This window comes from Chroicocephalus ridibundus, chromosome 3 (assembly GCF_963924245.1).
Source record: "Chroicocephalus ridibundus chromosome 3, bChrRid1.1, whole genome shotgun sequence".
NCBI classification, from domain to species: domain Eukaryota; kingdom Metazoa; phylum Chordata; class Aves; order Charadriiformes; family Laridae; genus Chroicocephalus; species Chroicocephalus ridibundus.
In genome coordinates this window covers 37048130-37070180 of record NC_086286.1, presented here as the reverse complement: position 1 = coordinate 37070180, position 22051 = coordinate 37048130, and the positions used below count along the sequence as shown (strand labels likewise).

General features: G+C 50.8%; 1 protein-coding gene across 8 annotated transcripts in view; it reads left to right on the top strand.

Annotated features, from left to right (window-relative positions):
* The window catches only part of TJAP1 (tight junction associated protein 1), a 42126-nt gene extending 20538 nt beyond the window's left edge, over window positions 1–21588 (top strand). For 5 of the 8 annotated variants that reach the window (XM_063328768.1, XM_063328770.1, XM_063328769.1 and 2 more), the window contains 10 exons: window positions 3548–3642; window positions 5204–5257; window positions 7156–7314; window positions 10398–10426; window positions 11549–11710; window positions 12341–12407; window positions 12875–12904; window positions 14101–14208; window positions 15845–15928; window positions 17553–21588. In XM_063328768.1, the coding sequence (XP_063184838.1) occupies window positions 7189–7314; window positions 10398–10426; window positions 11549–11710; window positions 12341–12407; window positions 12875–12904; window positions 14101–14208; window positions 15845–15928; window positions 17553–18869 (1923 nt within the window). In that variant the 5' untranslated portion in view covers window positions 3548–3642; window positions 5204–5257; window positions 7156–7188 and the 3' untranslated portion in view covers window positions 18870–21588. The remainder of the gene's footprint in view (window positions 1–3547; window positions 3643–5203; window positions 5258–7155; window positions 7315–10397; window positions 10427–11548; window positions 11711–12340; window positions 12408–12874; window positions 12905–14100; window positions 14209–15844; window positions 15929–17552) is intronic. The other 3 variants (XM_063328774.1, XM_063328775.1, XM_063328776.1) reach the window with 2 other exon arrangements.
* The last annotated feature ends 463 nt before the right edge of the window (window positions 21589–22051 follow it).

Below are 22051 nucleotides of genomic sequence, written 5' to 3'. Positions count from 1 at the left end.
GTCACTAAATGCTATTACTCACATCTGAATCGTGGGCATTAATGTACAAGCAGAACTGAGATGCAAGTTTCTGCATTGGGAGCTGTCATCCTTTTATTTTAAAATGAGCCTCAAAGTAGCCAGCAGCAGAATGGATCTGAATGTATTTTTAATTGAGATGACTTCTCTGAATGAAATGTTAAAGCATCCTTTAATAAATAACCTTGCAGTCCTTTTTCATTGTACTTGGCACCATCAGTCTAGAGGTACTGCTTTTAACTGCATACAGCTGGTTCTTCTGTCCTGGACAAGACCTCTCGATGTGGTTCTTGCATCATCCATCTCACTGATCAGTTGTCTTGATCAGGCTTACTGCAGCAGCTTCTTACGTAGTCTGGCTTGAGATATGTGGAGGGTAAGGTTGCTTCTATCCATAAGCACAGGAAGGCAACTGGATAAGTCTCTCTTGCTTTTGCTTCTCATGATGCTAGTGAAGAGACATTGTTGCCTGCTAAAGCAGGATGTGCCAGTGTCCTGTATTGGATATGAGTTTGGAGTATAGATTTGCCCAGATAGAGTGAAAAGTCTCGGTTAGCTGTGGTACCACATCAGATATGTAGCACGGGACAGTAGCAGCAATTTTTTTTACACGTGAGTACTGTGTTTGGAGTTTTGGAGTACTCTGACTTGGTGATAGCCAATTAATGTTTGTGCAGTGTTGCATTAGAAACAAATGTTGCTGTGAATGTGTTATGGAATCTGTTTTCTCTGTCATACAAGTTTATCTTTTGGAATAAAGAGCCAAGCTTAAAGAAATGCTGCTTTTAAAAGGAAAAGGTTGGAAAGATAACACAACACCTGAAGTAAGAAATTTTCTCTGTGACATAATGGTGGTGAGGCGTCTGGAGAATAAGTTTTATGAGGAACGGCTGAGGGAGCTGGGATTGTTTATCCTAGAGAAAAGGAGGCTGAGGGGAGACCTTGTTGCTCTCTGCAACTACTTGTGTCCAGTTCTGGGCACCTCAATACGAGAGAGATAATCGAGGTGCTGGAGCGAGTGCAGAGGAGGGCAACAAAGCTGGTGAAGGGCCTGGAGAATAAATCTTATGAGGAGCGATTGAGGGAGCTGGGACTGTTTAGTTTGAGGAAGAGGAGGCTGAGGGGAGACCTCATCACTCTCTACAGCTACTTGAAAGGACGTTGTAGAGAGGTTGGTGCTGGTCTCTTCTCACAGGTAATTAGCGATAGAACAAGAGGGAATGGGTTCAAGCTGCAGCAGGGTAGGTTTAGGCTGGACATTAGGAAAAAATTCTTCACAGAAAGAGTGGTTAGACATTGGAATAGGCTGCCCAGGGAGGTGGTGGAGTCACCATCCCTGAATGTGTTTAAGATTCGTTTAGATGTGGTGTTGGGGGATATGGTGTAAGGGAGAACTTTGTAGAGTGGAGTTGATGGTTGGACTCAATGATCCCAAGGGTCTTTTCCAACCTAAATAATTCTATTCTATTCTACATGAAAGGAGGTTGTAGAGAGGTGGGGGTCCGTCTCTTCTCCCGGGTAACAGGCAATTAGACAAGAGGAAATGGCCTCAAGTTGCGCCAGGGGAGATTTAGACTGGATATTAGGAAAAACTTTTACACTGAAAGGGTTAAGCACTATCCCTGGAGGTTTTTAAAAGACGGGTAGACATAGTGCTTAGAAATACAGTTTAGTGATGGTTTTTGTCAGAGTTAGGTTGGTGGTTGGACTCCATGATCTGAAAGGTCCCTTCCAACCTGGCAGTTCTATAATTCTGTAATCGCCATATTTCTGTTGAGGGGAGACTGCTGAGCCTGAGCACTGGTAAAGCTGTCTGTTTTATAGGGTCAGAGAAGGTGATGTTGAGGAAAACCCTGCAAGTCCTCTGCCGCTTTGCAGAGAACTTTTCAGCTGCAGCAAGCAGGCAGACACTGTTTGCATCCTAGAACCAAAGCAAAGTATTAGCTACCTCAGGCCTCAAGAGACTTGACATGTATCAGGAAGACAGTGTCTACAGATGTCACTTTTTTCTTTCAGTACTTTCCCTTTTTGTCCAAAGGGTTCCTTCTTGGACCTTTTTTTTGTATATTATGGACTTCTTTGTTGTTACTGGAAACAAAGTGATGTTAAGAAAATGGGTGGTGTTGTGGTTTTGCATGCATGCCAAGTGGCTGTTAGTTCTTGTGGGCCCTGCACGGAATAGTCTAAGCAGTTCTGTGCTATCTATTCCTGGTGTGTGGTAAATGTTTTCCCCTTCTCAGATCACACAGAGAACATAGCTACTCTGCAAGTGGAGAGGATGGATTTTACACAGAGGGATGCCCTCTCGTAAAAACGGCTAGAGTCAAGCTTGTGTACTACCTGTGCAGCTACACTAAGTCACTGTCAATGTACCCCCTCACTGTGAAAAGGAAAGAGGTTGTGTGTGTTTTGTCTTTGTAGCATGTGGAGGAATCCTCAGCTTTTTGCATTAACAAAGAAAATTGTTAGGTTTCCACTGCAGTCTTGTGACCCTTTGTGTGTTCTCGTCTGTTTGCCTGAAGAGGTGACTATGGCTGATGCTGATCAGTGTGAGCCCAAGCCTTGTAGCCCTCAGTGAGCCATTCCAGTGAAGCTGTAACTGTCAGTGAGTTTAGAAATGAGATTGGAACTACAGCGGGTAGCAGGTAGAAGACAGTAGGATTGGAGCTACTGCAGACAGTAGCCTGCTAGGAAGAGGACTGTAAATGTTAAGGAATGTTACTGATGAGAGATGGTAAGGGCAGATAAAAGGGACCAGGAGGTTAAGTTTCCTCTTGTATTACAGTGCTAATTAGAATAGCTGAAGAGCTGCCTCCTGCTGTAGCTCCAGGCTAAAGCTGAACTTCTGCAGGGTATTCAGAATGTGGACTTGACAGCAAGCTCCTTCAGAGAGAGGCTTGTGAATAGTGTGGTGAGCAGAATTAGTGCCGCCTTCTATTTCTGGATATTACCTATATCAGTTTCTGCTTTGGAGCACAAGGTCTGTCTATTCCTACAGAGATTATCTGCTTGTCTCTGAACAGAGGTGGGGTGAATTGAGCCACCTTGGGATGCTCTCTCTGTGGTAGCAAAGGATGCCCAGGTATTGTAGGCAAGGAGGGCTTAACTGTGCTGTTCAGTGCAGGGAAGTCTGCAAAACAAAATTAGGTTGCTGTGTCATGGTGGTTGGAGCAGAATGATGGAGACTGGATTCCTGCTGTTGGACAGGAATGCAGGTGGGGAAGCAGTGACCCCTGGAGCCATCTGGAAAAAACAGCTGCCTTTCAGAGGTCAGTTACTGGTCTGCACAGGCATCCTGCTCAGTAGAGAGGTGGTTAAGAGATCTTCCTTTTCTGGGACACGGGGAAGACAAGGAACTTATTTCACTTCACTGGAGGGTCCTGACATTAGATAGTAGCCTGATGGTACAGCAGTTTGGTGCCGACTCCTCCGCTGGCACCTGGCCGTGGGTTGTTCTGCGCGTGCCTGGCTGTTTCCATGTGTTGTGCTAATAGGTGACTGACACCAAGTTTCCTTTCTCATGTTTCAGGAGCTGTTGGCCAGATGCTGCTGGATGCTGACAGGGGAAAGCTGATTAGGAGACAAGCGGACAGGAATGTTTGGACACGTCGTTGCTTTGGATCTGTGAGTCCTTGTTTGAGTAGCCTGGAGGCACTGTGGGTATTTGTCTCTGGAAGTTCTCAGATCATGAGGGTAGGTTTCAAATCGTGGTATCTTTTCCAGGTAGGTGGGCATGAGATGGCAGGTAGCATAGTTGCTGGCTCTGAGATAGGAAGCAGGACAGTCCTGTTTGAGCCTGAGGAACTGGGTGCTGAGAGACAGGGAGGCCTTTGGCATGTTCATTCTGAGCACCTCTGCAATGGAAACTTGTGTGGACCTATGGGTGCAGCTGTTCCTGGAAGCCTCTGCTTGTCTGCCAGCCCATGTGGCTGGTGGTTTTGCCTTGATGCTGAACCAGCTCGTCCTGGGAGTTGGTGGAAAAGCAGATTCAAACTATGCCGGCCTGGTTCTTCCTGAAGGTGCACATTCTCCCTCTCTCTCTTTCTCCCCCTGTACTTTACAGCTTTGCCCCACAGAGCAGTTATGCTGTTGTGAAGCCGTTTTTTCCTGTGCTAGTTGAGACCCGACTATAGCATTGTAGTAAGGAAAGGGGCCAGACAGCTTGTTGGGGCAGGGCCAGCACTGGGGCACCTCTTCAGTTTGTTTTGGCAAAGTTTGAGTTTGCGTGGTCCTGGTTGCCTGCCTGCTCATTCACCTTCAATCTGCTCTCCTTGTGTACGTACAACTGCTCCACACCCTGTGCTGCTTCCCGCCTCCCAGGCTTGTTGCAACTGACAGGGGAAAAGCAGCACAACAGCAGAAGTGCATCAGGGAAGGGAAGACTCCACTGCAGTCTCTCTCGTGCCAGTGGCAGTGATGGCCACAGAGCTATGCTTTTACAGCTGGCTCCCAGATCAACCCAGTTCTCTTCTTGTAGAGATGAGTACCCGGGGCTTTGAACAGAGAGGAAGGTTGTTTTTGAACTTTTGTTGTATCCCTGGTTGTCTGGACGCTATTGTACAGAAGCCTGTTAGCAGCAAGGTAGAGCATGGCATGCTGCTTGCTGGAAGTCAGGGAGTAGCTTTCCTTCCTCTCCTGTGGACGTGTGGGTTATCGCAGCTGTAGGCACAAGGACGTAATATTTTGGCTCAAACAAGAGTCTGATAAATGTCAGCTCATTTGTAGGTGAGAAGCACTGACTTAAAAGGATGAGTGAGGTAATTGTTAGCATTACCAAGCTTTTGTACAGAAGACTTCACAGTTAGCATCCCTCTGCAGTAGCGGGGAAGATTAGATGGGAGGGTCTCATTTCACAGGAGGTTTGTTTAGTCTTTCCTGGAACCAAGGTTCTTTGAAACTATTGCTTCATGAATTTTGAGTTTGTGTGGTCCCAGTTGCCTGAGTGCCTTGGACATGCCCTTGCCAGATGCCTTTCCAGCTCTTGCTGGGCTATGTGGCCCAGCTATCCTAAGCTAATTTAATTCACTTTCAGAAGATCTGATGTGGATTGGGGCAGGTACCTGGAGTTAGATGACTAACCAATTGTCCTTGGTTATAAACATTCCCTATTCCTTACATATTTATGGGGTGAGATTTCAAACTGTCAGTTTCGATGGATGCTAAACTATTTGTTTCTCTTCTTCAGAGCGTCTGAGTGAGTGTCCCTGCTTCATGAGGCTTCGACTTTGATCCCAGGCTGGTAAGTGCTCGGGTCCTTGTGGGCTAGAGAAATTATTGTGATTTCGCCTTGGGATATTTCCATGCTCATCTCTTGTCCTTAGCCTGACAGGAATTGACAGTCCCCTAGATCACCTGTTTGGTGGTGGGATGTTGACAAACCTGCTTCTGGTCAGGATTTCAGCATTCCTCTTTGAAGAGAAATGTCTTCCCAGCAAGTCAGACCCATCTGTTTTGCTTGGGGATGCAGTGGAATGTGCATTCGATATGCTGGATGTGATTTTTTTTCTAAAGTATTAGAGATCTCTTCACCTACTTGAGCCTTTTTAGGAGATGGGACCTTTGAGGGAATGACTGCAGCAAGGGAGAGTTTCCAGCATTCTGATGGTGGAGATTTACAGGTTAATCCTAGGAAGTTGTTCATGTCTGTGGAAAGGCATGAGAAACTTTTGTGAGCTTGTGTTTTTAGCAGAGTGGAGGACAGCTTGCAAATGTTCCTGTGAAGTGTAAAGCCTGTTGTGGCTTGGAACCACTCTGTGGTTGGTGCAGACACTTCACACTTGCCAGTTCTCAAAGGGGACTTGGTCTAAGTGTCAAGAAGATGCTGCTAGTCAAGAGATGATATGAATTTGAGAGAATACTTGGGGCTCCATTTAGATGCTTAACATGTAAATCCCCACTGGCCAGAACACAAAACAAGTGAAGTCTGCTAGGTCACTGGCCCAGTGGTATCCATTGACTGCCTTAAAGGTATGTGAATGGGGGTCAAATGGCCCTGCCTGTAGAAGAGGGGAGAGGGTTATCTGAGTTGAGGTAGGTCCTGCACTTTGAAGTGCTGCAGGTCAGGTGCTGACGATTGCAGAGGTGAGTATTAGGATCCAGGAAGGGAAAGGGGAATGAGAAGTGGGTGCCTACCCCAAATATAGAGGGACTATGAACGATGTATGTGTTGTCATTGGGGAAAATCTGGTATTGGGCTCTGCAGAGACTGCTTGGCATCTCAGAGACTTCTTGTCTTGTGTACAATGGGGTGGTCAAAATCCTGTCTGCCTGGGGAGAAGTCTTCCTGTTCTTCACTTCAGTCCCAAAGTGGTGGAAAGGAAGGAGATTATTCCATATGTACAAGATAGCTGCTTTCCTTCTACCCCATTTTTTGCTCTTGTACTGCTACTTGTCCTGCAGCAGGAAGAATCCTGCCAGCATGGCTTGGGTAAAGGGACTAATCTGGTCTTTCCACTAGTGGTACTGCTGCATGTTGCAAAATCTGGCCTTAGGTACCAAAATCAATGGCATTGCTCCCTAATTTGATGCCACCTGTGACTTGGGGGTGGTCTTTGTCTTTTCTGACAGAGTGAGCAGTTATAATGGTATGGGACCTCCTTCTGACAAGTCTTCTGTGGTCTGCTCCATTGGGGTTCCAGTGTAAGCCAAAAACTTCTGGATTTGGGCTCTTTAATGGCTGGAGTCTCCTCCCACATAGTCCCTGCTGACAGTGACAGCACATGATCAATAACTCCTGCTCCAGCTGTCACTGCTGCCTGTAAGGCTTGCAGTTTCCATATTGGAAAAGGCCTTTCCTAAAGAGCCTAATCAATACGCTGCTGTGAGGTCTGTTCTCGTTTGCTATATATAATCTGGACACACACAAACTACGTGAGTGAGCGTGTGTAGAGGGGGGGAGAGGATGTGCCAGCCCTCTGCTCTCACTGGCTCGGAGAAGGACACAGCTACCTCTTACGTTGCTCCCTCTCCTGCGGCTGCTGCTCAAGGCTTGTGGACACATCCTTTCCTTGCTCTATTAGCACTCTGCATGGGGACCTGCTCTGGGACTCCAGGGGAGCTGAATTCCTGCTGGGTCACTTCTAGGGTTCGATGGAGCGCCTGTGACTCTCTCTTCTGTGCACTTTCTGCTGTTGGTAGGTAACCCGCTTTTGGAGCCACGCAGGTGGGAGGATGTCGAGCACAGCTCCATCAAAGAAGCCTTACCGCAAGGCACCCCCGCAGCATCGTGAGATCCGCCATGAGGTACCCATCATTCGTGACGACCAGGACGGAGTGATCTTGGCTGAGCAGAGTCAGGTAACAGCTTGCCGGGTGGCAAAGGGCTTAACACCATTGCACCAGCAAACAGGGTTTAGTTACACCGAGGCAGGCCAGCTCAAGCAGGCAGAGGGGTTTGGGGTTTGCAACCTGAACTTCTCTTCATCGTGGTCCCTGGAGTCCAGCAGTGAGAAGGAAGTGACAGGGTGCAGAGCAGAGTTGAACATCAAGAGCCAGACTGTCTCGCCAGGATTTCCACGTGGTGGGAAGATGGGGCAGCAAAGTGGGAAGCAATGCCCAAACCACAGTCATGGGCACCTTGGCAAATTTGTGAGCCGTAGCATGGAGACAGTTGTGGTGTGTGGAGATGAAAGACACCATCCCACTTGCTCTTTGAAGAGCAGAAGCCTGGAACGCTCACTTATGTTTAAAGAGCCTCCTGAAGTCCTGACACCAAGGAAGTTTCGGGTCTCCTCTACACACCTGCCTCTCAAAGGGATCCTGAAGCAGACCAACATGACAGGCACATGCCCTGAGAACTTACGCAAGTCCCGCTCAGTAGAGACGCTTTCCCGTGGCCGTGGCTCACGCAAGTACAGTGATCCTCAGATCTGCCTGAGCCGTAGGGAGAAGCACTCACTGGAGCACAGCAGCAGCGGTGCCACTGACTCTGTCAAGCGCAGGGAGAAGATCACAGAGGAAAAACTGCAGTTCTCCAAATTCCTGGATGAGATTACCCAGCGGGTGCTGAATCCCATCCGCTTGCGCTCAGTGGGAGAGACCAGGGGAGCAGAACAAGAACAGAACTCTCCCCTTTTCCCCAGAAGCTCTGTGCCAGAAAGCCAAGGGGAAGGTCACCTGCAAGGGGTCAAAACCAAGCGTGCAGCTGAAAGAACCCCCTGCCCAAGCAGAAGAAAAGCAGAAAAGAAATGTGAGGGGCTGGGAACGGCTTCATGCCAGAGAAAGTGTGCCAAGGAGGCTGAGAGAGCTTCCAGACTAAGAAAGAAACCCATCCCTGGGAGGAAGGACAGTAAGGAAAAACTCCTTTCCTTGGAGAGAAGGGTAGTAGATCTGTGTCAGTATGAGCTGCAGCAGCTGGCAGACCAGGGGCTGGCAGGGACATCCTCTGGGCAGCAGCACTCACTGTCTTCATGGAAAAGCAGTGCAGAGGGCAGAAGGGATGAAAGCAGTGCCTGTTCACGGCTATTACAGCCACACCATCTGTGTGCTAAACTTGGGCAGAAGCGTGCAGTGGAGCCGAACTACTCAGAGAAAGGATCCTTCTCCACTCCAACACGCTGGAGTCGGGAGGAGGGGCCTGCCCCATCTAGATCCTCCCCTTCCTTCAGTCTGGCACTAAACAAGGTAGGTGCCAGGGCCACCTGCTCACAGATGGGGGTCTCAGGTCTCACAAAGGCCAAAGCCCCCACTTGGATCTCATCTAGTCTGTAATGCCAGTGGGGAGAGTGAGAGCAGGCCCCCAGAGCTCATGTTGTGGGTGCTTAATCACCAGAAGCTGCTCTGTTGTGGGTGCCCACTCATGGCTGTGCTCCAAGTTGGGTATATCTTCCTGGGAGGAAACAGCTTCCCTTTGGCCCCGGGAGTTAGGAAGATAGGAGCTGGTGCTGTTCCCCCCACTGCAGACTTCAGAGGTGTTTGCAGGTTGGAAGCCCTCCAGGCTGCAGGGTAGCAAGCGTGTGCAGGGGGCAGGCAGTCCTGTTGTCAGGAGGTGTTGGGATGCTCCTGGTGCTTTGTGTGTGCCTTGTGCCTGGCTGTCTTGGGGTACTGGATCTTTGTATGATGTCTGTTATAGGTCTTTGTAAGCCTTTTTCTCTTTTCTCCAGCCTACTTAGGGGCCATCACCTCATTTTAATAGAAATTGCGTTATCCCCTTTGCCTGGTCACTAGCATCTGCTGTGTGTGTATTTGTATGGGTAGGGGAGGCAGTTGCTAGATAATTCTGCATGAATTAACTGATTGCCATGTGGGGTCAGGATGTAAGAAAAGAATGGATTGATGCTTTCTTTGCCTTTAGGGACAGGAGGCTGCATGCAGGTGGTAAGGACCATTCTTTTGAAGTGTGAATTGATGAAGGAAGCAGCCCCATGATGTCTTGGGGCCAGGACTGGCATTTGCCTTCTGTAATATTGCTAACAGCTCAACAACCTCATCCACAACTCTCTGTGGCATGGCCTTGCAGCACAGAGCTGGCTGTGACACTTAGTGTTCAATCTGAACTGTGGCAGCACTTTGGGTTTGTGCAGTGCTGTTGGTACCAGGCACCAAAAATAGTCTATGGGCAGCTTGGACTTTGTGAGAATGGTCACAGTCTTGGGCATTCACAGAAATTGTTGTTGCTTCTAGTGCTAACTAAATCTCTCCCAGCTGTGCTGACTGGCAGCAGACATCTCACGGGTTAATACAGAATGCAAAGGAAGTGAGAATAGCTGAGCCATGTGCTCTTGTCACTGTACTGTGTCTTCTTGTTCTGCAGGTCCCTGCTCCAGCCATCTCTGGGGATCTTGCCCAGAGTGTTAATTTCTTTCACAGGCTTGTCTGACCTTTGGTGTTTCTTATGCTATCCCAGAATAGTTAGAGTGGCTAGTTTCAGGTCTGCAGAAAGAAACCTTTTTCACAGCACAGTCTGGATGGTGTAAATGGTAAACATGTTTTTTCAGCTCCCAAATGAGTAATTTTTTTGGTGGGGCTTCAAGGGTATTGTGATTGCTGTGGTGACAATTTAAACCTCAGTGTGTGCTGGCCTGTGAGATTCCTGCTACCCACTAACTGTGGATGTGGAAGAAGCTGAAACACCAGCTATGGTGACGATGTTACAAGAGATGCTGAGATTGCACTATGGGAGACTAAAGTTACCTAACTTGTGTGGTGGTTTCTAGTCGAGCTCTTCTACCCTGAACTAGAACACATAGTCTGTCTTGGTATCAGACAGCTGAGCAGTGTGTACAGATCCTAGCAGCTCTAAGCTTGCCTAGCATAACCTGCCACATCAGGTGAGGAAGAGTCACAAGTAGGATCTAGCAATCAAGACTCTGACCTTTAGTACAGTGTGAGAGACCAACTCCTCTGAAAAAAATCTCACAGCTGTTTTCTTCCCTGTGCAGGAACCCTTGACGGATGCAGAAAGGATGAAGTAAGTGTCCTGCTCCCCCTTTGTGCCTGTCATACTGCAACTGTGTGGGTGCTGATTCCTCACATCCTGCCTGTGCCACCTGCACAGTGAAGCTGATGGGACCTGCAGGCTTCCCTCAGATCTTCAATCTTCTTGAGGCCATGTGGGCAGAGCTTTAGTCTGTGCCTTGCCAACCTCTGCCTTGCATGTCTCTCTCCCTGGAGGAGGAGGGAACATAGGTTCCCCCAGTGCAGGTGCAGGGAGAGGAGTTGGTGGGTGTGGAAAAAAAAGTAGGAGATAAAGCCTTTAATACAGGTGGAGAGAAGAGTGCCTTTTTTAACTCTTCTTGTTGTTGCCACAGTTTTGGTGTAAGCCAACAGAAGGAATACACAGAGGCCTGCTGCTGACAGGGTGAGAGCTGAGCCCTTTGCTGGTGGTGACGTGGGACACCAGACAGCTGCTAGCACTGAGCTCCAAGCCATAGTGAGGAGCAAGGTTGCACTGCCAGAGAGAAGCCATGCTTCTGGGTTTTTCTGAGCAACTGAGCACAAAGGAATGAAAAACAACAGGAAATCCTTCTGACCACCAGGAATGTCTTGGCTGGGGAAGAACAGAGCAGTTTGTTAGAATGGGGTTGACTGGCAGCTGTGATCACATCTGTACGTGCACCTCACTGCCTCTGCTTCTAGGCTTAAGGTTGTATGGAGTCCTCTCTCCACCATGTATTAAAGGTGTGAGGGCTTTTGAACAGTTTCAGGGGAGAAAATGATTTTACTCCTTCTGCCTTCAACTCTTCTAACCTGGACTGGGATAAATTATTAAGTGGGTTTCATTCACCAGCAAGGGACACTGGAGCTGCGCAGCTCATCTGGCTAGTGGGCTTTATCCAAGCTCTGTAACCCGAGAGGGAGCTAGAAGCCATGGCTGGCCAGCTGGCATGTGCTTCTTTGCCCCTGGTCCAAGAGAGTTTGGGTCTCCCTCTCCTGACAGTGATGCACCTTTCGCTGTGTGTGCTGGAGTCTCCTGCCAGTTCAGTTCCTGACTTTGTGGGGCCCTGGACCCTAGAGCAGGGCAGTGGGGTGGAGATGCTGGTGTGGAGTACCCCTTGTGCACTCAGTGGTACCTTGTTCCTGTGTGCCCCAGGCTGCTGCAGCATGAGAATGAGGAGCTGCGCCGACGGCTGACATATGTGACTAACAAAATGGAGGCGATGGAGAGGGAGCTGGAGTCAGGTCAGGACTACCTGGAGATGGAGCTGGGCCAGAACCGTGAGGAACTGGAGAAATTCAAGGACAAATTCCGTAGGTATGGAAAACAAAACAAGAGGGATAGAGCTAGAGAGGTCCTTCCCACCAAGGACTCCCTCAGCTGGTGTGAGCAGGCTGTGCCGTGTTGTGTAAATCAAAGGCATGCTGCATCCTCAGAAAGGTGCACCCCCAGATGGTAGGGGAGTTAAAGGCTCTGCAGCCATTACTTCCTCCAGGGTATAGTGTAGGAACGCTGCCAGCACAATGGGCTGACAACAAAAGGGAATTCTTCATCTATTGGATATAAGACAGGATCCAGCTTGGTTGGTTGCCCTACACGTGCAAAAGGAGCCACTGATGGCTGCAAGAAAATACATCACTTTACCTGAAGAGTACCTAAGTTAAAAAAATCTAGTCGCTGGTCACATGCTTCTATGTGACATAGCTTAGAGGAGTCCTTCAAAGTCATTCACACCCTCCCCTGTAAGATTCTTTCACTCAGCCAACCTCATCTTGCCTACAGTCACTTGGGGTCTGAAGGCCATTATGCAGCAGAGGTGAGGCATAGTTAATATGCCTGGTTGTCTTAGTGAATACCAGTCTTTCTGGAGTCAGTTTGCTTGGCAGCTATGAAGGGAACTTGAGTAGATGCCTGAGATCCATTCGGATGTATATTTTGTTTCTGTAGGTTGCAGAACAGCTACACTGCTTCCCAGAGAACCAACCAAGACCTGGAGGAGAAGTTGCATGCCCTGGTAAGTGCCCTATTAAGTCACTACAGAGAGGAGGTGGAAGAGACCTATGTGTTAGGACCAGATGGGGAAAGGGGCCCTGGCTTTACCCAGCAGATGTGGCAGTGGGTGAGGGGTGAGATTCCGGCCATGACCATCTACTCCCCATTCCAGCTAGTGTCATGAACTAGTTTCTTGATTTATTGAGCCCCTACTTGTTTATGCACATGAGCTTTGGTTCCCCTCAACATAATTGCATGATATTCCGTCATGTTGCTTCAGTCCCTCTCAAAGGGCCAGGGTTATGTCAGCCAGTTTTGGGGTGGTCATCCTGGGAGGATGGGGGCAGTCAGAGCAGAGCCAATGTGCGTGTATGTCTGTTGTGTGCATTCATAACACTCATGGCTGTTTCTTTTCTCTCCCTCTCCCTCTTTCTCTCTTTCTCCTCCCCACGCTGCCGCTGGCACACGCTGGGCGCACTCACCTCTCAGGCCTCTCTCAGCCAAAGCTGGATTTTTGCAGTTGCGTCTTTTCGTTTGTGTGTTTTTTCTTTTTCCTCTTTACGTGTCTCAGCCTGTTGGTTTCATTGCCAGTCCCACATACACCATCCCAGATGGAGGGGCCCCAGCCCTCGTCCAGCCAAGGGCTCACCTGGTATCCAGCAGCTGCCCGCAGATGCAGCAGGTCCTAGCTTGCAGTGCTCCATCTTAAGAGCGTTTGACTCTGAGCCAGCTGGAGCATGGCGTGCTGGGAAGTGGTGCCCATAAACTGTGGCACTGCACAAGATGTGGATGGCTGTGAGCCTCGTTTGCTCACTTTCCTTTCCCTTCTGGGCTGTGAGCAGGCAAGTCGAACAACTGAGATGCTGATTGCCTCCATGTAGTTCAGGAGGAGATTTTTTTGGTTCTAGCGCTTGACTTTCCTGGGTTAATATTCATTGTGCTGGTGCCTGAAGAGACTACATATGGGAAGCATTGTCCTCCCCTACTGCCTTGTGTGTCACTTTGATCTACCCCGATGCATAGCTGGGCCCTAGTGGTCACAGCCTCAGAGCACCCTTGGGCAGTGTTGGCAGAGGGCTGGCTTGGTTGTTCTGAGCTGTTGCCACTCTCAGCTGTTACATCTGGGTCTCTATCTGTCCTGTACCTGAACTGTTAGGGAATCTGAAGAGGCAAGGTATTAACTGAGCTCCAGATGAAGCTACACGGGTCCTTTTTCTTACTAGAGCAAGGCTTAAACTCTTTCAAGATGGTATCCTCTCCCTGCCAAACAAACCTTTTGTCCATTCAGCATTGACTGCTGGATCTTTATGGGACATATTCTCGTTCTGTTGCCCTGGAGAAGAGGGCTGGGTATCACAAGCTCAGAGGTCTTTGCTGCCAGTAGCAGGACGGGATTGACTGCTCAAAACAACTAGCTTTCCACCAGACACCATGTGAACCAGTGCAGAGAGGAAACACGATTGTGCTGCAAGAAGAGATACTGCATTAAGGAGGTTCAAACTTAGCCTGTTGTCTCTGTAACTAGCAGGGTGGCTGGCTCTGGCCTTTGGAGTCCCTTCCTTGGTAAAGAGCCAGGCTGTCCCCCTTGTCTGTCTGTCTGGAAGTTTTTGTATCCCAGCTGAACATGTCATTGTGCTATGCTTGGGCTGAGGTGGGTGGTGAAGCCAGACTCCTCTGTGCTGGGGAGATTCATACTTCATGTTCTTGCATCTCAGATTAAAAAGGCAGAGATGGACCGCAAGACGCTGGACTGGGAGATTGTAGAGCTCACTAATAAATTGCTTGATGCCAAAACCACCATCAATAAGCTGGAGGAGCTCAATGTAAGTAACCCTCATTGTTACTTAATGTAAGTCACCCTCAGTAAGTTTGCAGGTGACACCAACTTAGGCAGTGTTGATCTGCTTGAGGGTAGGAATGCTCTACAGAGGGATCTGGACAGGCTGGATCAATGGGCCAAGGCCAGTTGTATGAAGTTCAACAAGACCTAGTGCTGCATCCTGCACTTGGGTCACAACCACCCCATGCAGTGCTACAGACTTGGGGAAGAGTGGCTGGAAAGCCGCCTGGTGGAAAAGGACCTGGGGGTGTGGGTCGACAGTGGGCTGAATATGGGCCAGCAGTGTGCCCAGGTGGCCAAGGAGGCCAACAGCATCCTGGCTTGTATTAGAAATCGGGTGCCCAGCAGGGCTAGAGAAGTGATTGTACCTCTGTACTCAGCACTGGTGAGGCTGCACCTTGAGTGCTGTGTTCAGTTTTGGGCCCCTCACTACAGGAGGGACGCTGAGGTGCTGGAGCATGTCCAGAGAAGGGCATCGAAGCTGGTGAGGGGTCTGGAGCACGAGTCTTATGAGGAGCAGCTGAGGGAGCTGGGATTGTTTGTCCTAGAGAAAAGGAGCCTGAGGGGAGACCTTGTTGCTCTCTATAACTACCTGAGAGGAGGTTGTAGCAAGGTGGGGATTGATCTCTTCTCCCAAGTAACAATAGGACAAGAGGAAACAGCCTCAAATTGTGCCAGGGAAGTTTAGATTAGGAAAACTTTTTTACACAGAAAGGGTTATTAAGTATTGGAACAGGCTGCCCAGGGAAGTGGTTGAGGCACCATCCCTGGAGGTATTTAAAAGATGGGTAGACATAGTGCTGAAGGACATGGTTCAGTGGTAACTTGGCAGTGCTAGGTTAATGGTTGGACTTGATGATCTTAAAGGTCTATTCCAACCAAAATGATTCTGATTCTAAGTGTCAGTCTGCAAATGGCTGTGGAAGTGTGTGAGGTGTGGGCTTTTCCTCTTGTTCTTGTGTAAAGGAGCGTGTGAATGACTTCAGCGTGTATGAAAATGCGAGAGCTGCATACAACAGTAGGGACAAACAAAAAAGGGTCTGAGGGGTTATGCAAGGAAGAACTGATCTTCGAGTTTGATGTATTTGCTCTTTTGAGCTTAGGGTTTGACCTGAGTCCAGGCTGCACCAATGGAGGGATCGTTTACTCCAGAGCTGGGGGGGAGCTCATGCCTTTTCTACACCATTAACATACAAGTTCCTGGATCCAGCGTTTCTGTTTTGTTTTTGTTAATTGGTCTCAACTCCCTCCAATCTGTCTGTCTGGAAAATGCTTGACATCAGGCGGTGTCTTCAGGCATGACCGAGAGCTCTGGGATGGAATAGCAAATCTGGTGGGACCTTTGGAGCGTATTAAAATCCCCAGAGGGAGAGGGGTTAGATACACTGATAGAGTATATACCTGGAGCAAGGGCTGGAGTTGAAAGGGACACCTTGGCTGAGTTGTAAGAAAATAATACAGGGGTGTGGAGAGGAGGGAATGGCAGGTGCCCTCATGAGTGATTCATCAGATTCCTCCTCCTGTTTCTGTTCAAGTAGCATCTGGTCAGGTTGCACCTTTTCAGGTAAGAGATCGGGCCAGTTTAACACTGTTGCACACCTGTGCTCTTTCTTTTGCAGGAACGCTATCGACAGGACTGTAACCTCGCAGTACAGCTGCTCAAGTGTAACAAGTCCCACTTCAGGAACCATAAGTTTGCTGATGTGAGTAGCACTCTGCTGAAGTGTGGGAGAAGGGCTCATGGTCTTCGTCTGCATCTTGGTTTCTCTGCAGGGCTGTTGGCCTCTCATCCTTCAGCCTCAGATAGAGGTTGGGGGGGGCCGCTTCTGTTCCCACTCCCATTGAGAAGGCAGCACAGAGCCTCTGCCAGCTCCTCTTTCACACCAGCTCCATTTCACAGCTCAGCCAGGAGCTGTTATAAAAAGCACAATAACCTTGAATTCGATAGCCTGATGGGTGCCTGATGGAAGCTGGCAGGAGGACAGACCTCTCTCTTACCCTGCTCTGTCCTCTTCCCTTCCTCACCTGGCCACATGAAAGGGCCGAGCTGCCTGATAAGGAGTCAAGCAGCAGTGGTCTGGCCCTGCTTCACTTCTTACTCTGAGGAGAAATGTGGGAGGCAGCATTCAGGGTGTCTTTTAGGCCTCCTCAATGAGAGAAGTTGGTACCAACTCATACTCCCCCTTGTGGGGTCTGTTCAGCTCATCCTGCCCTCAGGGTGAGCAAAGACAGAGTTTAGGCTGTTCACGTTAGTAGCATCACTTCTTCAGTTGGAAGTATCTTTCAGGCCCTTACCCCAGCTCTTTCCTTGCCGTACCCCTAGTCTCCATCCCTTCTTATGTTCCTCTCAGCAAAACCACGTGCTTGTCTTTTTTAACTTAGCAGGTGACCAATTTGTCACCCTCTCCCTCCCACATTGTGTCTCAAATTAGCACTCTTGAGGTCAGTGTATCAGTTACTCATATGGTAACCTTGACCTCTCTCCCAGCTGTCTCCCCTCCCTGGAGTTTTGAATTCTGTCCCCCAAAGTGCCACATCACACGTGGCTGCCACTGGAGGGAGGGTTGGTGCTGAGCAGCTGTGCAGACAGTCTGCCTCAAAGCCAGCTGTTGCCATGCAGTGTGCCCTCTGTCCCTAGCTTTGGACACAGTTTCCTTCTGGCTGTGATGGGGCAGACCTTGCTGTGCCACTGAGTGGCTTGGGGACCACTGCTCTCCGCTTCATGCTGTGCATGTGTGTGATGACCAAGGTGAGGGCAGCTCGGCAGGGTGATGGGGAGAGCTGTAGTGCCCATTTGTGTGACAAGGAGCAGCACTTACCCCCTGTTGAGACCCCAGTCCTTCAGCTTTGGTAATAAACCCCATATTTGCCTCTCTGAGATGGAGGGAGTGAAGAAGTGGGTTGAGGTGGTGGAGTTGGTGGGAACAAGGGAAGGCATTGATTCTGGTCTGCGGGCAGGCTGCCAAGGCGGCATGGCTGCAATTACTGCATTCAGGGAGCACTGCGGATCCCAGCTCTGGGGGCTGTTGAGTCACTTCAGTGCAACCGCCAGCTGATTTTCCACAGATCAATAGACTGCTTCCTAGCATGCGCTGGCTGGACCTTGTCTCTGTATTTGCAGGCATGGGGGACTGAGCCCATGTGCCGCCTTTTGTTGTTCTCTTTGCAAACGGACCTGTGAACCATGGCCTAGAAACATACATGAATGTTAGGGTCAACAGAAGGAGTACAAAGTACATGTGAAGGTTGGTTGGAAAGGGCAGATTATTTGGAACTTAATGGCTTGCATGGCAGCCCCCTTCTAAATGTCCTTTTCCTTCTCCCTAGCTTCCTTATGAGCTGCAGGACATGGTCAATAAGCATTTGCACAGCACTCAGGAGTCCTCAGGCCCTGGTCAAGAGGCAACCCACACATTGGCTCCATCTGATGTTGTGCCCACCTCAGTCATTGCCAGAGTCTTGGAGAAACCAGAATCTCTGGTTCTGAATTCAGCCAAGTCTAGCAGTGGCAGCTGTCCCATGGCTGAGGATGTCTTTGTGCATGTGGACATGAGCGGAGCTCCTCCTGATGCCTGCAACAGCGCAGGGCAGATGGGGAAGGAGGGAGGAGATGCAGGGAAACAGCAGAATGGTGGCTGCAAGCCGCAGAGCAGCGTGGACAGCATGCCAGAGGAGGTGCCTGCCTTTGAGAAGCTAAGCCCGTACCCTACACCCTCACCTCCCCATCCTATGTACCCAGGGCGCAAAGTGATTGAATTCTCTGAGGATAAGGTAAGGATCCCAAAGAACAGCCCGCTACCCAACTGTACATATGCTACGCGCCAGGCCATCTCCCTCAGCCTGGTACAGAGTGAAGACGAGAGCTGCGACAGGCACCAGACGCTCCCCAACAGCCCTGCTTCAGAAGGGCGCCGTTCAGCCTCCAGCTGTTCCTGTCAGCAGTCCCCCAAAGCAGCCAGGGCTCACGGCTCTTCCCAGAGCAGCCCGTTCAGCAGCCCTCCCCAAATCCCGAGCGCCTTCGCCAGCTCTGCCAGCTCTGAGGAGGACCTGCTGGCCAACTGGCAGCGTATGTTTGTGGACAAGGCACCCCCCACCTCAGAGCGGGTGCTGATGAACCGCACGGCCTTCAGCCGTGACACAGCCCCTGAGCTCCAGAAGAGGTTCAGCCGCTCCATGCAGGAGCTGGGTAGGGCAGCCTCGGGTTACTCGGACGGCGAGGAGTCTGCGCAGAGCTGCAGCTGGACCGTGAGCCGGGACTCGAGCGTGGACACAGACAGTACTGAGTCCAGAGCCCGCAGGAGCCATTTCTCCTCAGACTATGGTACAGATTTCTCCCAAGATGAAGCCCAGAAGCTGTTGCAGGGAAGTGGTGAAGGCACTGCTGAGCCTGGAAGCCCCTCACCAGAGAAGCACAAGGACTATGTGGACCTTGGCTTGCTTGAAAGCCCAGCTGAGGAGAGAGAAATGTTGCTCCAGGGAAGCAGGGAGACCAACCAAGGAGGTGCCCAAGAGGAATGTGGAGAAGCCAGGGTCAAGCCTCCCTTCAGTCGGCCACACCGCAGCCCCAAGAGGATGGGGGTCCACCACTTACATCGCAAGGACAGTCTGACACAGGCCCAGGAGCAGGGCAACCTTCTCAGCTGAGGCAGGGCAAGAAGCAGCCACACACTGCAGAGCTGTGGGCTGCCTCCATCTGCCCACCTTCTGAGGGAGAAACCTCCGTCGGTACCCTCCTCCATGGGGGGGTGCTCTGCTCTGAAATTTTATATTTATTCTCTTCTTTTGCTACCTGGAAGAGCTGAGGTCCCCCTTCCCTGGTACCTCAGACCCACAGTACTAGCACACACAGTGCGCAGAAGCACACCCACTGCCCTGGCACACTCACAGCTCTCTTCACAGCCTCACACTGGTGCCTGTACCAGAGCCTGTTCTTGGTACCCCTCATCCTGGTGCCTGTGCCTCTTTATGCTCGCATCTTCCTTCCCCCTTCCCACTCAGGTACCTGAGGCCCTGGGTGCTCTCATGCTGGTTGCCCGCAGCTGCTCTGCTCTCACTTAACTTGTGCCAACAGGGCATAGTGCCTCTGTGGTGGTGTCTGATTCCCTGGGAGCCCGCAGGGGCCGTGAGTGGGGCACAAGGACTCTCCCAGCGAGTGGCTGTAGGCCCTTGGGGATATGCTGGGATTGCTGGTGTCTCATTTTCCTGATGGGTTTTGTTTTTCTCAGCTGCCCTCTGGGTGGTTCTCCAGAATCTGCCTCTGCAGGTCCCCATTGCTTGGCTCCTGCGTCGGGCTCAGCACCCGGCCCCCGCTGAGGCAACGCACAGATGCTGGAGCTGTGGCGTGGGGCGTGGGTGCTCTCTGCTGAGGTGGTTCGGGGAGGCACTGCCTGCTAGGCGCTGGGGTTGTGTGTTTGTGTGTCTCCTCCGTCACACCTCTTCCCCCACTCTCTGTGCTGTTGTTTTGTTTTGAACGGTGCTGATGCTTTGCTCTTGGGTGGGCTTCTTTCTTCTTTCCAAGCCTTTGGTTTTGGGGTGTATTGTTTTTTCTTTCTCCCCGCCCTGCATAAACAGACACAGCCGTTGGCAGTCAGTCCGATGCCTGCATTGAGGGTGTGTTGAGTAGGCTCAGCTCTCAGAGCTGTGCTTCCCTCTGATCCTGGCCTCCAGCCTGCAGAAACCCCTCCAGACTCGAGAACAAAGTCTTGCCCCGGGCGAGCAAGGCATGAAGGAGATGCTACCGGGCTTTTCTGGGCAGGGCTCGGTGCAGGGCCAGTGGGGATGCGAGGGCAGCGTGCTGAGGAGCTGCTCCCTGCAGACACACTACCTCATGGCTGGGCAGCAGCCCTTTGCCAGGGTCTCCTCGCATGCCCCCTTCTCTGGCAGGGGGCTCCAGGCTGGCTCTGGTGCCTCTCTGGGGCCTCCCCTTCTGGGTAGGGCCTCTCTGTGTGTTTTTCCTAGTCTAGCGTGATATTGTGTGACTTTTCTTCGCAGTCTTGTGTGCTTGGTGTCTTGTTTCGGGGGGAGGGAAGGGGAGAGATCTGTAGATGTAGGGTTTTTAGGTTTCTTTTGAGGGCCAACAAAGCCCAGGTGTCCTATTTTAATTTCGTCCTGTGCCCTTGTCTATCTGGTGTTTTTTGGCTCCCCCAAGGGTGTGAGGCGGAGAATAGCCTGGTTCTCTGACTTGTGTCCCTTTCACACCCCGTCGGCTGTCCTCAGCCTGCTGTCTGTTTTTTGAGTTGGGTTTGTGTTGTCCTCTCACCCTATTCAATGAGGGCTCTTTGCCAGGCTGTAGGAGGGCAGCCCTCTGTCCAGGAGGGAGCTCCCGTTCATACGCTTACAGCAAGATGTGCAGCCAAGAACTGCCTGGGGGCCCTGCCCCTTGTCCAAAACCCCCATCTCTGCAAAGGGCCTGGAGCTTGCAGCTGGGGCCAGACAGGCCTTCAGCTCAAGCCTGGAGGCTCCAGGGCCTGTGAAAGGGAGCTGCAGGCCTCTCCAGCGGCTGTATTTGTTGGCTGTGTAGGTTGGTTTGTGTTCCCTGGCTTAGAGCTGCTGCCTACACACTCGCCTTGTTTCCCACCTCTAACAGTTGCGGAGCTTGATGCCACCCTCTGGTGGGGAGGTGGGACTCAGTATTTCACTACAGTATTTTGCTTGATACCTGTGCAAACAGGCTGGTGCTGAGAGCGGGAGCCTCCTCTGAGCCTGTAGGGTGTTCATCTCCCCTGTCCTGAACATGATGTGGGGGGGTGGTCCTTGCGTTTGCTCTTATCAGCCACTTCACTGCTGCATTTCTTCTGTTCTGCAGCCTTGTTGAGGGCTTGCGGCTGCCAGCTCCTGCCTCTTGGACATCACCTGGCGTTGGATGCTCACTGAGTGAGCTCCTCTGGCGCTGAGGCTGCTGGTGGCCTGCCTGTGGACAGCACAGCCACTTGGGCAGTGGGGGAGGCATTGCCCCTCAGGGCTCAGCACCATGCCCCCTGAACCCTGGCATGCTGGTCAGGGGACAAAACCCACTCTTGCTGAAGCACCTGGTGCTGATGGTGCTGGGCAGAGCCAGCCTCCCTCTGCTTTTGGTCAAGGTAGACTTGAAAGCAAAACAGTGGAGAAATAGAGGGGTGGCAAAGGGGTGCCCAGCGCCTCACCAGACACTTCTGCTTCGCAGCATTATGCTGCTGGCAGAGGCTGAGGGGCAGCGATGGCCTCAAGAGGAGCAGAGCCCTCTCCCGGTGGACACGTTGCCTGCCCTCTGCACTCCTTCTCCCCTCCAGCAGTATTGGCTCTGGGGCCTTGAGCTGACCCCACTTCCAGTGTCCCAACTCCAGACTGTTAATCTGTAACTAATGTGGGGTTTTTTTCTGAAATTTTCAAACTGATGTATATTTTAAGACCAGAAATAAACTATTTTAAAAGTAGGTGGCGATGGCTATAGTGTTATCTCTGTTGGTTAAGACCTGGACCGAACCAATCCTGAGCATGTGAGGGAGGAGAGTGTCATGGTACAATGTCCCAAGTTTGAACTGGTTGTGCCACCTATTAGCTCTCCCAGGGAGAGCGATCCTGTGACCTTTCCAGCTGGACCTGTGTAAGCTTTCCAGGTGGCTGTGGATTCATTGGTCATCCTCAGTGCCCACTTTGGCAGCAGCCTGGTTCAAGGCTCACCTGGGTTGGAGAAGAGGTACAGACCTAGGCAAGGAGTGATGTGTGGGATGAGCTGTGTTTTACTTACGTAAGTGTATCCAAGCTCTGGAAACTCCTCTCTGGGTCTGAATGTAGGGTGTCAGCTCAAAGATCAGACTGAGCCTGCAGACCGGAATCCATTGCTCACA